The sequence below is a fragment of the Hippocampus bargibanti genome, linkage group LG07, assembly GCF_051943395.1.
Source record: "Hippocampus bargibanti isolate YZ-2025 linkage group LG07, ASM5194339v1, whole genome shotgun sequence".
NCBI classification, from domain to species: domain Eukaryota; kingdom Metazoa; phylum Chordata; class Actinopteri; order Syngnathiformes; family Syngnathidae; genus Hippocampus; species Hippocampus bargibanti.
Genome location: NC_142740.1, coordinates 16,975,861 through 16,992,593, shown reverse-complemented (window position 1 = coordinate 16,992,593; position 16,733 = coordinate 16,975,861). Strand labels below are relative to the sequence as shown.

The 16,733-nt window shown below is 44.6% G+C and overlaps 1 protein-coding gene across 3 annotated transcripts in view; it reads left to right on the top strand.

Annotated features, from left to right (window-relative positions):
* gatad2ab (GATA zinc finger domain containing 2Ab) overlaps positions 1-16,733 on the top strand; it is a 29,278-nt gene that overhangs the window by 9,039 nt on the left and 3,506 nt on the right. The window contains exons 2-10 of one of the 3 annotated variants that reach the window (XM_089001293.1): positions 9,416-9,706; positions 12,561-12,684; positions 12,783-12,914; positions 13,191-13,262; positions 14,488-14,601; positions 14,725-14,904; positions 15,102-15,351; positions 15,434-15,831; positions 15,921-16,074. In XM_089001293.1, the coding sequence (XP_088857419.1) occupies positions 9,429-9,706; positions 12,561-12,684; positions 12,783-12,914; positions 13,191-13,262; positions 14,488-14,601; positions 14,725-14,904; positions 15,102-15,351; positions 15,434-15,831; positions 15,921-16,074 (1,702 nt within the window). In that variant the 5' untranslated portion in view covers positions 9,416-9,428. Of the gene's footprint in view, positions 1-9,415; positions 9,707-12,560; positions 12,685-12,782; positions 12,915-13,190; positions 13,263-14,487; positions 14,602-14,700; positions 14,905-15,101; positions 15,352-15,433; positions 15,832-15,920; positions 16,075-16,733 lie in introns of all 3 variants that reach the window. The other 2 variants (XM_089001292.1, XM_089001291.1) reach the window with 2 other exon arrangements.

Sequence of the window (16,733 nt, the reverse complement as noted above, 5' to 3'; positions counted from 1 at the left end):
TTCCGCGGCTGGGACGAAAACCACACTGTTCCTCCTCAATCTGAGGCTCGACTTTCCGACGGACCCGCCCCTCTAGGACCCCTGAATAGACCTTTCCAGGGAGGCTGAGGAGTGTGATCCCTCTGTAGTTGGAACACACCCTCCGGTCCCCCTTTTTAAAAAGGGGGACCACCACCCCGGTCTGCCAATCCAGAGGCACTCTCCCCGATGACCACGCAATGTTGCAGAGGCGTGTCAGCCAGGACAGCCCCACAACATCCAGAGCCTTTAGGAACTCCGGTCGGATCTCATCCACCCCCGGGGCCTTGCCACCGAGGAGCTTTTTAACCACCTTGGTGACTCCAGTCACAAGGATCGGAGGGCCCACCTCGGAGTCCCCAGACACTGCTTCCTCCAAGGAAGGCGTGTTGGTGGAGTTGAGGAGGTCTTCGAAGTACTCTGCCCACCGGTTCACGACGTCTCGAGTCGAAGTCAGCAGCGCCCCACCCTCACTGTACACAGTGTTAGTGGTGCACTGCTTTCCCCTCCCGAGACGCCGGATGGTGGACCAGAATTTCCTCGAAGCGGTCCGGAAGTCGGCTTCCATGGCTTCACCGAACTCTTCCCATGCCCGTGTTTTTGCCTCGGCGACCACCGAGGCTGCATTCCGCTTGGCTAGTCGATACGTGTCAGCTGTCTCAGGAGTCCCACAGGCTATATAAGCCCGGTAGGACTCCTTCTTCAGCTTTACGGCATCCCTTACTACTGGTGTCCACCAGCGAGTACGGGGATTGCCTCCACGACAGGCACCAACCACCTTACGGCCGCAACTCTGATTTGCCGCCTCAGCAAGGGAGGTACGGAACATGGTCCATTCGGACTCAATGTCCCCCACCTCCCTCGGGACATACTCTTCCAGTTGTCTCATTTGATATATGCCTTGAGTCATTTTCACTTGTTTTTTTACCCACCGTCATTTTCTCTGGTCACTTCCTGCTTGCATCCATTTCTGAGAAATGTAATCTGATAGCAGACAGCATGTGTCCTGGCCTTTAAATCTTTTTGTAGGTTTGGGTTTCTGGTTTTATAGGATTACATGGAAACCAATTTGACTGTAATTTTAGATTACTGCAACTGGCGATTCCTTTTAATTGTAGCCAGTAAATTGTTTTCGGTCATTTTATTGTCAAGACGATAGAGCTCTGTTAATAGTGTGAATCAATTACTCAGTGTGGTACCGAGGGATGTAATGGCGTGCTGATGCGTGGGTTCGTGTGGCGCTTGAAAGAAAAGCGGCTTGGAAGAATGTTTGTCATTTGAATGAATGCTCAGGCACTTAGGGAGGGATTAGAAACATTCACATGTGTCTGTGATCATTGACAAACGGCACACGTAAATGTTTTGTTTTTGAACACACACTTTAGTTTGCCTCAGGCCCTTACCTCCTCTCACACACGCATGGACGTAGAAGGACGCACACAGTCGTCCGGAATATTGAGGGTTAAAGGCTTCCATTTTGTTAGGTAACACCCTAATGGTCTGATCCGTCAGTGGCGTTAAAATGGCAGGGGCTTAACCCTTGCGTTCAGGACGAAACCAGTAGGGAGGGACACACACTCACACACACACAAGGACACACACGCATTCAGAGGGACACACATTTATGTATGGGCACACTTTCATACTTCTCTGCTGTTGTTTTGTGTGGGAGGCAAAGACAAAGGGCAAGTTTGAGAGAGGACGAGGAAGCGTCTTTTTCACTTTAGTACAGTTAGATCACGTCTCCGCTCGCCACATGTGCGACCCCTCCCTACCTCCCCAACATGGCACCGTTTCAGCTGGGTCCCCACCCCCCACTCCAGGTCTATTTACCATGGGTTAACTTAATCATACTTATATCATGATGTTATTTTGGAATTATTGGTCGGTTTGTGAAGGTTATTTATGATCCATTTATTGATTGCAACAGATTTTGTCCCATTTGTGTCGAATAATTCGTGTCTGAGCATTCCTAGTTCGCATCCAACTGTTTAAACTCTTATAGCTTCATCTTGTCACAGATGACACCCACTTGACAGGTTGCAAGGGGGATCCTTCCATCTGTGATTTCTTTCCGAAGACTCGTTCCCTTTTTTTTCCTACTGTGGAGGGTTTCTTTCACTTTTTTCTTGCCCGGATAGGGAGATTTTTATGAGCTGTGGGTTTGTTCACCCTTTTGATTTTTTTTTCCTGAGTAAAAGCGCGATAAATTAACACGACTTGACTTCATTTCGCTGTCATTGGTTTTCGTTCTAAAACACAACCAACGAGATTACTGTAAAGTGTCCTTGAGTGCCGCTTTTGAAAGCCGCTTATAAATGAAATTTATTATTATTAGATGTCATGTGTACACTCAACTCCACTAGGGAATAATAATAATAATAATACATTTCATTTTTTTAGCGCCTTTCAAAAGCAAGGTCACTTTACAGTCACAGGATACGTTTTCTGTGGGTGAGCAACGGCAGCCACACGCGCCAGCGTTCACTCAACCCGTAAGTATAGATCACCATTATTCTGGCAAATTTCAGACCATTATTCTGGCATCAAAATAGGACTCCAGAACATTGCGAAAGATGGATCCAATGAGTTAGAAAGAATAGATAATGAAAATACATTCCGATTCCCATCCTCACTCACAGGGTGTTTCCACTCATCTTACAATGACATCAAAGCATGGCTCTAAAATTTGGCATCAAAATCCAGTTTAAATGCGTTATTGCCGCTTGATTTAGTACATGCCTGGAGCAATCTGAAAAATATGTAGTGATCTGTCTAACGTCTTGTTAAAACCCTCCATGAATTTTCCAGAATAATGTCATCACTTAGACTCACGCTGGGTCTCTGCTGAGCAATGTGTTGATAACAGATGTGTCTCAAGCGACACTAAACTCTGTTTTGCATTGTTGAGTTTTAACACAAATGAGACTCAATTTCCAACTGTTTCACATTTTAACATGATATATAGTCTTCAAATAGCGTGCAGAACTTTCCAGTTCGTGATGGTGGGCGAATTACTTTGTAACAAGTAGCTGTTAATCAAAAATGTGTTTCCTTGCAACTGAGCAATGGGATGGGTTGCTACCCTTTGCACAACGGACCACGAATGTCAGCATCCCGAGAGGGTATGCAATACCCTAATTCCAAGCCACCCTCTGCTTTACCCGCAGGCACAAACGCGGATAACAATACAGTAAGTGATACTGCCAGTGTCAAAACTATGCCTAATGCAAAAACCACTGTTGCCACATGTAATGAGATGTGCCGGGCAAACCAGCGGCCTTCGAGGAACAGGGTTGAAGACCCCTGGACTATGATGGCGCCGACAATGCCTTAACACAGGGGTGTCAATCTCATTTTTACAGCAGGCGACATTGTAGTTATGGTTTCGTCTCGGTCGTTATTAATTTGAGAAAGCCATTAGGATATTTCATCTCCTCCACATATTACATATATAGCGCACAACAAATTGATGAATGACTAGTTTTCAAATGAGAAGTCAACAATAATGGCTTATGGTTTACGTACGACAATTTGACATTTTAATTCAGACTTTAGCAAGCATCATGGCACTTGACATGTTTGATTTGCTTTCACGGGCCGAATAAACTGACGTGGTGGCCCAAAACTGGCCCTGGTCCTTGCCTTTGACACAAGTGCCTTTAGTACAAGACATTTTTTCTGATTGATTTGGTTAACCTTTTTTCACCTGAGTCCTGTTAATTTTGAATTGGTTGCTATTAGAGTACATCTGGCGCTATGCAGTATTGGAGAGAGACAATATACATACAACCAAGAATCCTTGTCACATTATTACACCTAAATAGTCTTAACATTGAACCCAGAAGAAGCTTGGTTGATGTGCACACAAGCCAAACCGCTGACTCGATCAAGAAACAATTACCCGAGGAGAGATGCATGCATTTTTAAATTGACCCCCCACCTGCCCCACCTCCCAATCAAGCAATACGTGACTTACTCCAAACAAATCTATTATTGACCCGCACGTCTCTAATTGGAGCAGAAAAACATGACTGGAAAGCTTTGCCTTGCCAAAATGGCCGTTAATGTGTCGACTGACTGGGCGCAGTGGAGTCCCAGTGGGGAAATCATTATGAAGGCCGAGATAAGAGGTTAGTACGCTACCTAAGGGGGTGTATATGAGCCCTTGCCATTGATCTTTCCTTGTAGCGCTGGACACAAAAGAGAGGCTCTGGAGTGTCAAACCAGGTCAGGAGATTTCCATTTGCTTTCATGGTGAAAGGAAAAAAAAACATCCTACCTCATCACACGAAACAGCAGGCTTAGAAATGCACTCCCATGATTTTAGGCTATGGTTTTTAAGTGTCATTTACGTTTTGATTTACACAAGCATGATCATAAGCATGAATGGTTGCTCATATCTGTGTGCCCTGTGATTGCCTGACAACGTGTTCAGTGTGTCCCGCGTGCGATTGCCCAAAGACAGCTGGGACATGCTCCAGTACACCCACGACCCCAATGAGGTTAAGTTGGATTGGATTGGATTTGCCTTTATTAGTCTCACAGTGGAGAAATTTACATTTCACAGCAGCAAAGTGATGAAAGGAATGAAAGTAGAAAAACAAAATACATGAGCTGCTGGAAAGGCAGCCACTCTCGCGGCGCCGTCTTGAAGTCAAAAGAACAAAAAAAAAAAAAAAAAAAATAACATAATATGACAGCATAGAGACAATATGACAAAACAAAGACACAGAGAGACATTCATTCTTCAGGACTTGCTGTACCCTCTTTGTGATGACATGAAACAGTTCTAGATGAAAGAGGAGAGGATCAAAGCGTCTTTCCACCAGTGGATCAGGGACATCATGGTGGAATGTGCACGTCGACTACAAGCTAAATGTTGAAAGCAAACACGCAGCTGTAGCATCCATTGACGAAAAGAGATTGTCTCACATCTCCTGTCCCACATAAATGTGCTTCAATTCCAAGGCGCAACAGTTTCACATACGCATCGGCGCTCTGCGCTGACACTCCTTTCTTCTTATCACGGGCTCCTCAAGCCATGCATCCATCCAGCCACAGACTAAGTTATTACCTTTGCAGCGCTCAGGGGCGTTGTTTAAGCACATACAGTGTACTTAATAATTAGATGTCATCTTATTGGTTGTCCGGTGTATCAATTAAGTGAAGGGATGGCTGATAGGCTGATGTCTATTTTTTTTTCAAAACAACTCAACTTTATTTGTGTAAAGTCAGTTCATAACTATGTCACATCACCATGTCATGTGATCTACCAATCGTGCCTTGGAGATTGACTGGTCGATGGTGATCGACTTATTGAGCACCCCAGTACTCCAATGTTCGTCTGCAGAACACAAAGGAACATCCAAGGCAGGCTGCATGGTTTACCACCTGTGCTTATTCGGGATCATCTTTCTTTGTTTCTTTTTAATGATATTGTTTTGTTCTATAAAAAAATGTGTCTTATTTCCCCCAGCCCCCACACACATTTAATATTCAAATTTTTGGACCCCATCAAATGAATACCACCACTCATACAGTCTGCGCTTTGGAATTACCCAAGTCAGAGTTAAGTGAAAATGTTGATCAGGCTGTTTTCAATCCATTCAAAATAATGAGAAAATATTTACGACAAAAACAATCACTACTACAAAAACTATTCACAAGTTTATTTTGTAAACGTTAACAGTGTGCAAAATCTTTGTAAGACATAAGTTGATCGACAGTTTTTCTTTTTTGTTCTTTTTGTACTTATTTATCTATCCATTTATTTATTCATGTCTTTTTGGTTGTTTATTAGTTTTTAATTTCGGATTTTGACAAAAATCTAGTTTTATGTTGATGTGATATTTGAAATTGAAAAACAAGGAATCAGTGTTTAAACTTTCTTTGTGCACTAAAGGTGGCAAGTGAAGCGCTCACATGACACCGCGAGCCTCTGGAGCTCATATAGAAACCAGGAGACAAAACGTGGAAAACTCCTGGGACTGAGTGGCGTAGTGATGCAACGATCACACCTGTTGATACACAACTACTCAGTTGCCCTCAAGTGTGTATGGGATTATGCCACACTAGTGACACGTGCTTCCAGGACAATTTTGTTTACCAGGCTTGTTGCTTAGCAGCATGAACTAATGGATCAGGATGGCATCCTTTTTTCTGGGACCAGCAAAGCCGTGTTTGTGTTGACCTGCACCTCAGCCGTTCCCTTTAAAAACGGCATTGTCTGATCTTTTCGGGCTTGACAGTGTTTTATTTCTTTACAGTACATATTGAAGATTGAGTCTAAAGGACGGAACAATTTCGCACATATCTTAGTTTTGGTGCATATTTGATTCTGTGCGTTCATGCAAATACAGACATAGATTTGTTCTGTGAATTAATTCAAGCGTTTGTCAATTATTCCGACTCATTTTTAATTGACAATGGAGACATAATATCTTTTAAAAATTTTGTCAGTATGGTGTTTTTAGACAAGACCTGGCTTGACGTTTTGCTTTCGACCTACTGGTAAATGTATTTCAGGTGGCTTTGATAAATTGACAGCACCTACTTATTGTGGTTGACATGCTTCGGAATGTCATTTGAAAATTCCAAAACCTGTCAACATAATTACCTCCCAACTTAAGTAGGTCCTTTGCTTGGGGTTTGGGGCAACTCGTACATCTTCACAATTAACGACTTGTTTGAACCGGTTTTTATAGGGGCACGGCGCTGTCTGAATTCATTTTAGGATATTGTCACTCAAAGATATGATGGTACCGCACATTGCGATAGAAAGTTCCCGAGTCAGCTTTCAGACACGAAATATGCTTTGTGTAGATTTAGTCCCGGCCCAAATGATACCTGCAAGTGTTTTACGGCATTGGTTGCTTCTTTTTTTGGGGGAGTTGGGGATGGGCAGGTGAAGCGGCAAGAGCTGAGGAAGCTATGTCTGCATCAGATGACCCAGTTGAGCTTGAATTTGAATGTTGCAGTGTTTCTGCTGTGTAATGGGTATGTGGGAAGTGGGTTTCGTCATCTTAACTGTACTGAAAGAGATTTGGGTCAGCATCTGGGGCATTGGCTCTTGGACAAGATTCCACTATACTGCATGGTGGACTTTTTTAAGGGTGGATATTTCAGCTGAATGGAACATGCTCAATGCCCAAGGGAGGAAGAAAAAAAGAAAGCAAAACAAATACCTATTGAAACAAACTCGCCCATCTACATTGTCTCTTTCCCATGGCAAACCCACCCCAAAAATTGTGACGACTACTAAATCAAGCACTCATAGTGATGAAACAGCCTTTGCACCAGAAATATCAGCTGTTCTCTTTAAAGCTTCTCTGTATTTTGGAGATCATGTGTATTTGAATATTGACTGATGTTGAGGCTGTCTGCGAGCTCAGACACATTGCGGTTTCCAAAGACAAATAGGTTCAATGTTTGTTTTTAATTTATGTTGCTGATGACCATTTTTTGTTTGGGAGCCTTTTACTGAGCGAGTTGCTTGTTCTGTAGCCACAAAGGGACATAAGTCTTCTTGTGCCGGTCCCAAGCCCGGATAAATACAGAGGGTTGTGTCAGGAAGGGCATCCGACGTAAAATCTTGGCCAAAACAAACATGCGTATCATACCTCTAAATATGGAGGTTACTGATTCGCTGTGGCGACCCCTTGAAGGGAAAAGCCGAAAGGAAAAGAAAAAGACATTTATTCATATGGGAAATTTGGCTTTGAAATTGAATCATAGGTTCAAAGGTGTAGTTTGCTATGTATAAGCCGCTAACAACATTTGAATGTAGCCTCATTCTGCTACCCCCACCACCTTTTTCCAGGCCCAGCGATGCAGTTGTCATTGCAATAAATCATTGTGCAAGTCACAAAATCGAGTGGAAAAATTAGTATAAGATTACAATGTATTCAAAAAATGTGAAAGAAATATGCAATTTTTGTGGGTTTGGTGAACCTACAAATTTTTTGACATTTTCAACAAGCTCAAAGACAAGATAAAGTATATAAAATTATAGCATTAAAAAAACCAGTGGATATGGCAATGCTATTATGGAATCAGTGAAACAGTATCAAATGTATACACCGCGGAATGCTATGATAGACTTTGATGTCCTGCTTACAGTTGGTGAGGGAATGAGACAATTAATTTAAATAAGAAGGCGAAGTTGTCATGACATGAATTTATGATTAACTCATTCATTGCCAGACATACAAATATCTGTCCACTCCAGTGCCAGGGTTTTCGTCATTGTCACTTGAATTCCAGGACCCACAAAATATTGAGTTTTAGGACTACATAAACATTCAATACAGCTGTAGAAACCTTAGACGCTCTTAGCTCTTGACTTCGTCACGTGACCAGCTTCCGTGTCTTGCGCAGTGTAGCAGTCGCCATTTTCTACTATAATAAAGACGGCATACGAATCGTTGGACTTCGGACCTGGATCAAAGAGGATGAGAACGTCACAATACTGTAGTCTTCTTATACAGATTACTGTTGTTTGACACCAATTTCAACCATGGGAAAACAAATTGTGATAACCGAACAATGTATGGGCAATCATGGCTGTGGGGGACAATCCAACAAGCAACTCCTTCATCGCGAAATAGTTCGACGTACCGCAGAATACTTCATCGACGTAAGTAATGTAAACATTGCAGTTTTCATTTTCCATACATGTATTTAATTGTGTTGTATTCAGATATCTTTATCGCTTGCAAGAATCACCATTGTTCATATGTTTGTACATTCTGGCGCTCCTGGTTTCTCTCGTGTGTACAATGTCAACACTGTCGAGTGATACTCAGGGTCAAGATTGCAAGAGTGTGTTACAAAAATAATAAATGACATTTTTATTTTTCACTTCACTACAGTACAAAAGCATGCTAGATACACAATCCATGAACCCTATGAGAAAATTACATGCCATATCAAAGATCCCCCATTTATTGCCCCCGCTTCATGCAGTACGGCACAGGATCGGACATATCGATAGTACGGTTATGTCAACATTTTTTCTGTCTCCCAAGAATATCGATATAACGAGACTTTACTGTTTATACATAGTGGTTTATATAGTGCTTTAACAACAATTGAAGCTATACCAAAGCGCGAACATGGACAAAAGGCAATTTCTGCCCCCTTTTGGAAGGGAAAAATATTTCCCAAGGTCTGACCAGCGCTTTATTGGCACCCCAGCCCGAAAAAACAAAACCCGAATAAATTTGGGAATGGTGCTCCACGTCACACTTTTCAATACCCGAATAAATTTGTGAATGGCAGTGAATGAGTTAATGTCCCGCTTCTGTCGTTACCATAGTTGCAAGGATGGCTTAGTATTTTGTTTGCTTGCAAGAACAATTCCACACCGGTGAGTTTGCTTTCCCATTTTTACCAGGTTTGGAGCAGCCATGTCAGAGGAGGCGGTGCGTCAAACGCGCAGCCAAAAGAGGGCCATGGAGAGGGACAGCACAGGAGACGTGGACTCCAAACGAGTCAAGCTGGAGAAAGTGGCTGCTGAGGGAAAACCTTTGGACCCGGATGGTTCAGAATCGGACGGTGTCTCACTAAAGAATGAGCCGTCGGCCAAGCTGTCAGCCAGCATTCTAAAAACTGGAGAGGTGAAGGCCACCATTAAGGTGGAGGTGCAAACGGGGGACGAGCCTGTTGATATGAGCACATCCAAAAGGTGAGTGTGGTGTTTTACGGTGGCAACGCTTTCAATTTCCACCGTACATTTCTTTCTTTGCTATCAGTGTCCACACTAAACCTCTTTGTTCCTCAAATTCCATAATCTGCTTTCAAGCAAAGTGAGGGTAAAGGTGCAAAGAACACATGAGCGTTGCCTGATCGCACTTGTGATCTGGCATGGCGGCACATTGATCCATATTCTTTGCCGGAGTTTGAATTTTCCTATAAAGTTATTTTTAGTGTCTTTGCGTTCAAGCTCAATGCCTTGTGCTTGCTCAGAGCTGCCCACTGGAGTTTCAGGTTCCTCTCGAACTCAGGCGAACGCAGTACAGGAAGTTGCCGGGGCGGCTGCATATGAAGCCTGCTCCCCATAATGATGGTGGGGGAACTAGGAAGGGGGGGCGTTAACTTTGATGCAACAGTGGGACCCGGGCTCCATTTTCTCCGGTGGTAGCACCTGAGGTTGCCTCACTCTTCGCACAAAATGAAGACTGTGTCACAAACTGGTTCCAACTGGTCGTTGCCATGGTTTTGACGTTGGAAGGAGCAGTTGGACAAGGGAGGGGCCTGGAGGAATGGTGGGTGTGTCACATGACCAGGCCGACGAATGCCTAATGTTACGTGATGAAAGATGAATGCATGCGGCGACGCGATGGCAGTTCAAGTGGAAACTGAGAGCTGACTCAGCTCGCTTTGTCACCTTTGAACCGGGCCTCAGCATATGTCTAATTAGTCACAACGCAACACATACAAAACTGTTCAATATGAATCGATTAGTGTTTTGGGAAGTCTTGACTTTTTCCGTGCTTGCTACTTGTAAACCCCTACTGGCCCCTATTTTGTCCCATCATCTTTTGTATGACCGTGCCGATGTTAAAGCTCCATGTGACGCGTACATTGTCATTGGAAAAATGTATGTGACTGGTTGAGCCATGCTTCTAGTCAGTCTGCAGTTTAGATGTAAAGCTGAGGCACGCAGAAACCTTACATGGACTTTACATAACCAACCTTGTGTGGGATATCTGCCCGGATGAGTGGCAACGACAACATTGACAACCAACTATCCCCTCCACCTCTTTTGCCGTTTGTCCCACTTATTAGCACCCGTGTATGACAATTTCACTGTAACTGCCTTTATGGAATGTACACAGCTCCCCCCTTGGGCTACAGGAGGACAAACTGTCAGCAACACGCATACTTTTAAGTTTAGTACATGAGTGAGATGGCCGTTTTTGGGCTCTTGAACAGTTTCCAGGGGTTACATATATCGTTCTGGATTTCCGCCTGGTGGATTGTGTTTCATGTGTAGTTTATGTGCCGTAAATGCGCCTTCCTGCGATGATGTCCTGCTGTGGGCTGCGTCATAGATGGCGGCTTTTGCGGCCTCGTGAAGACGGAAGTGTGCACCAAAGTGCGAAGTGAGCTCGTTGGGAGTATAAAAGATGAACAAGTAGCGTTGGGGGAGGGGTGCGCCAAGTAGCGACTGGTTGAGTGACTGAGTGAGAGCGTGTACACAATAGGTTGGCTCCTGGCCATGTATTGCCCTCCCCCCATCACTGTCACCCTCTGCTGTGTCTCCGGCAGTCCTCCGCTTGGCTCAACTTGTGACTTTGGCGTCGGCAGCTGGGTGGGAGGGGAGAACCGAGGCCCAGGCTCTCCCTGGCCCGACTAGGCCACAGAGGTAGAAGGGGAGGAGGAGGTAAGGCCTCAAGGTTCTCTGCATTGAGACGGGCCTACGCAGTGACACGTTTGGAGTCAGTCTTTCCACTGTGGGTGCGGAATTCCCATAGAACCAAAACTCTAAGTCTTCTGACTTTGTTACTTTTCGTAGACATTGTGTTTGAATCAGGTGGGAGACAGAAGAGAAGACCTCCCGTGCCACCATGTCACTGCTTGGTCGAGATGAACATTTGTTGTTCTCTCGCTTGCTCCCTCTTCCGCCATTATGCTTATTATTGATCTCCCGGTTCTTGTCCTCTCGTCTGCCTCAGCACATTTTTGCCACATTAGGAGGGTAACCAAAACTCTAATTAAATACCGCCCCCTATTGGACGTTTAGGAAACTCACAAGTTCAGTGTTGCAAAGAGCAAGGATTAGAAAGTTGCACTGGTCAATAACAGATGTTTTATTCGATTTCAACATGTTTATTTTTTTATTTTTAAAATTAGGAGCCCAAATGTTCCTCATTATTAGAAGCAGGGTTTTTAAAATAATAAGCATTCTTCCATTCTGATTTTACGATACTATTATGAAGAAAACGACTTAAACTTTACACGGTGGAGTATAAAATTAAATCAACCAACCACTAATGTAAAACATTACAATATAATACTACACCTTGCCGTCAAGTGACAGCTGGCATTCCGCTGCTCGCTATTAGCTATTCTGAGAAGCTAAGACGGCATTCTACATTGGTCACCTCAACAAAGCACTTGATGAGGTTTCGATGTCACTAAAATGCTGGATAGCAGTGACTGATAATTTAAAGTTGTGGTCCTAGCGTTACAAAGAGAGTGGTATGCCCTTTCTGGGTTTAATATGATTTAATGGAATCACAAAGATGCGCTCCCTACACTCCCTTAACGCTGGCAACAATACAGTAGGTGGACACTTGGATCGTCTCCGATTAAAATGAGCCCATACAACTTCTGCTGTATATTCTTCTTTGCTGAGCAGTTGTCTTCTCTTACCACTGTCATTCTTTTAGAAAAGGTCTCACCAAAAGTCTACATTTTACCAGCTTTGTGATGTTCTAGGGGCTGCCTCCCTCTGAGTTTGTAGAATGAAGTATTCAGTCAAAATGGGTTTCCTTGAAAACTTTATTCATGCTGTCTGACTGTCTTCCCTTCAGCGAAATCAAGAGAGAGCGCCAGCCGGCATCGCCAGATGATGTGATTGTGCTGTCTGACAACGAGCCATCTAGTCCCCTCATGAACGGCCACTGTTTTACCAAGACCGACACAGAAAAACTTATGGTGGGAAAACTGCAGCGATAGTTTGCTGTGTGTCGCTAAGGTCTATTTAGAATCACGACTCACATATTTAATTTCTGTTTTCCTCTTGTCCTACGCAGAAAAGTTCTCCCGAAGAGCGAGAGCAAATCATCAAACAACTCAAAGAGGAGCTACGCCTCCAAGAAGCCAAGTTGGTGTTGCTTAAGAAACTACGACAGAGCCAGATCCAGAAGGAGAGCACAGCTCAGAAGGTAAAACAAAAATGGGCGGGGAAAAAAGAGGCTCAAGTTCATACTGGGCCAAGATTAATCTCAGATATTGGAGTTGTCCGCCGAGCTATTTTGGTTCTGGATAAAGCCCCATAGGCTTGCGCTGATGCCAGCATTTGATAGACAGATGGATCAGTTCATTGGGTGATTCCATGTGCAACATTAACAAATGATAAGACATTAACGGAGGCATCTGTTCGGACTTCTGCACAATCGTTACTTTGTTTGACTGAATTGAAAATGTCTTTCCTTCCCAAGGCATCTGGTTCTGTGGCCACTCCTCCTCCTCTGGTGAGAGGTAGCATTGCATCAAGCAAAGGACCCCTCCAGGTACGCACATTGCTCTCAGAAGATGGTCCTCAAATGCCGTCGGGAGCCGTCAAGCAACTACAGTTAAATGACAACCGACATCACTTTTTTGTTTCCTAACTGACATCAGAAAAACGTTTTATAGCATCTAAAATACCCAAAACACGCAATATGATATTTTTAATAAAATGCAAAACACCAATAAAAATGACTTAGTGTCCGAAATCTGCAAAAAATTGAGCTGCGAATTGGGCATTTTCAGAAAGTCCCGCCCCCAGTTCGTGACATCACGCCAAGACGTCTTGCATTGCTCGAGAATCAAAACAATGGCTTCAGATTCGGAGAATATGCTTTCTTGTTACACATCCAGTTATGAATATGATTAAAATAGTTCTGAAGAGGACAACACATGTTTGCAATCGATTAAAGAATTTATTCCGTGCCATTTTGAGGCAACATTGGGGGGAAATGTGTCACCAAAAAAGAGGCAGAAAATGGCGACCGGGCTCCGTGTGAGGAATTCATCAGCCCGTTTCCACAGGCTGATAAATTCCTTACATGGAGCTTTTTCGCCCTCTTCTGCCTCTTTTTGGTGCAACACGACGTTTTCAGACCAAACAAGTACAGCAAAATGCATTGACGTGATGGAAGGACTGCTACAATGTGTCCTTTTTTCGGTCAGGGGCGTTCCTTCAGTGACGTAGGGTGAGGACTCGTCACCAACTCAAAAACAAGACATCTGGAATATTCAGCGCAAGTCTTGAAACGTAAAATATAGCTATATGCGGTGCGGTAAAATACGCTCAGTAGAAGTCATTTGAAGCCATTTTACAAATTATGGACACAACTTGTCTGGAGACGTCGGTTGTCCTTTAATGTCATTGGCATAATTTCATTTCATATGAACTTTAATGATATTTTAGGATGGACTTCAGAATTGTGTCCATGCCTGAAGCATCCATATGTCACCGGTGTCATTGGCTATTTGACCATTTTACATCAATAAATACCATTTTAAATAGCACACAGATGCATTTAGGGCAAATAACATTTGGGCGACACAGCTGGAGTTTCACTTCACTCCGCCACTCGTGTTCCTCACCACCAGTCCCAAGCTGGCATGCATCTTTTATGACTCGACTCAATATGTATAGCGATTATTGAACCAGGGTAAGCTAGCAAGGCTGCCTTTCATACCTCAACACCCCCCCCAAACATATGTCCACAGTGTCATATTTGTTAACAGGTAACGGGTCGCTCAGGCACGGTCATCCCTCCGCCTCTTGTGAGGGGTGGTCAACATATCCCGTCCAAACACAGCTCTCAGAGCACCATGCCCCCACTGGTCAGAGGAGCCCAGGTTAGTCCCAACTTTCTTCACCTCAGATGTACCTCCGACTATGTCCTAACTCCACTCTTGTGTCCTTTTGGGTTTTGTCTGCATTCGGCTGCAAATCAGCCTGTTACTGTGACTCCCCAGCAGATCGCCAGCCTGCGTCAGCAGCAGCAGCAGCAGCACGGCGGCTCCGGCCCTCCTCCGCTTTTGCTGGCTCCACGGGCATCTGTGCCCAACGTCCAGGTCCAGGGACAGAGGATCATTCAGCAAGGCCTCATTCGGGTGGCTAACGTGGCCAACAGTAATATATTGGTCAACATCCCACAGGTGACGATATAGCTGTGTTATTATTAATGGTGTCTTTGAGATACTTCACCTGTGTGCGTGTGCGTGTCTGCGTGTGTGTGCGTGCGTGCGTGCGTGTAACTTGGGAAATGTTAGTTTGGTTTCTTCACTTCACCTTTTAGTACTTTGAGGAGAGCATTTCAAATAGTGGTCACTCACGATGGTTCTGTTATGTCCAGGCGTCTCCAACGGGCATTAAGGGTTCTTCACTGTCGCCAAACTCTGGCATCAACGACTCGCCTGCCAGTCGCCAAGCCGCCGCCAAGCTTGCACTTCGCAAGCAGCTGGAAAAGACGTTACTGGAGATCCCGCCGCCCAAACCACCTGCCCCCGAGTTCAACTTCCTACCTTCCGCCGCCAATAATGAGTTCATATACTTGTTGGGGTTGGAGGAAGTGGTGCAAAAACTCCTGGACATGCTTGGTAGAGGTGGGTGGGGTTGTCATTATCTTACTGGTTTGAAGGTGTTTGTAAAATGTTGTCACAAGTCCCCCGACTCTCCCACCCGCAGGCAATCTCGGCCCAACAGCCGGCATGTCCAGCTCTATTCCCAAAGAGCCGTACACCTGCACCCAGTGTAAAACGGATTTCACCTCCCGCTGGAGGAAGGAAAAGGCCGGGACCATCCTCTGTAACCAGTGTATGTCGTCCAATCAGAAAAAGGCCCTTAAGGCCGAACACACCGGTCGGCTGAAGGCAGCCTTTGTCAAGGCGCTGCAGCAGGAGCAGGAGATCGAGCAGCGCATCCTCCAGCAGGCCACCACCTCCTCGGCCACGCCCGTCTCCAAAACCACCTCGTCCTCTCCTTCGCTGTCCAAAAGCGAGATGCTGGTGTCTCACCAGTACAAGCAGGTGCGGGCCGCCGTGCCGCACAGATCTGTGACGGGGCACCACTCTGCCATTAAGCAAGTAAGCGCCACCTAGCACGCGAGCATGTTCGGCCTCGGTGAGTCGTTGCGTTTTCACGTCTCTCATTCGCCTCACCTTCCTTGACACAGCTGCAGAGCGCAGTCACGGCGGCAGCGTTGAGCAATCGGCCAGGTAAGCATGGTTCGGTGCGCCCGCTCCAGCAAGGGGTGAAGGTCAGCGCCGGTGGCAGCAACAGTAACCAAGGCAACGTGACTACCTGGAGGAAGGGCAGCAGCAATGCAGGTAGATGGCCCTCTTTGAAGGAATGACTTCCTCCGCCATGTTTTTTTATTTTTTATATTAACTCATTCGCTGCCATTCCCAAATTTATTCGGGAATTGGAAAGTGTGACGTGAAGCACCATTCCCAAATGTATTCAGATTTTGTTTTTTCTTGCTGGGGTGCCGATAAAGCGCTGGTCAGATCTTGGGCAATATTTTCCCTTCCATGAGGGAGCGGCAATTGCCTTTTGTCCATAGCTGCCTTTTGGTATAGCTTCAATTGTTGTTACAGCACTATATAAATCCACATGTATGTATTGTATTTTCTACAGCCGCCCCCATTTCAAGCTCAGATAACTCCAGACCCTTATGACTTAGGAATTTACTTTTTTTTCTGATGAAAGAAGAGAGTCTAAGGTTTCTTACGCTCAATTGAGTGTTTATGTAGTCCTAAGACTCAATATTCTCTGGGTCCTGCAATTTGAGTGAAAATGCCCAAAATCCTGGCACTGGACGGGACACATTTTTGAACATGGTCTGGCAGTGAATTAGTTAATAATGACAGTGACATTTTACCACCTACTTCATCTAAATTTTCCCATTGTATTAATTCTCCCGAATGTTTCTCTAACGTGTTTTAAATGAATAGAGGAAATATTTTTGAAAGTATTAAAATAAATC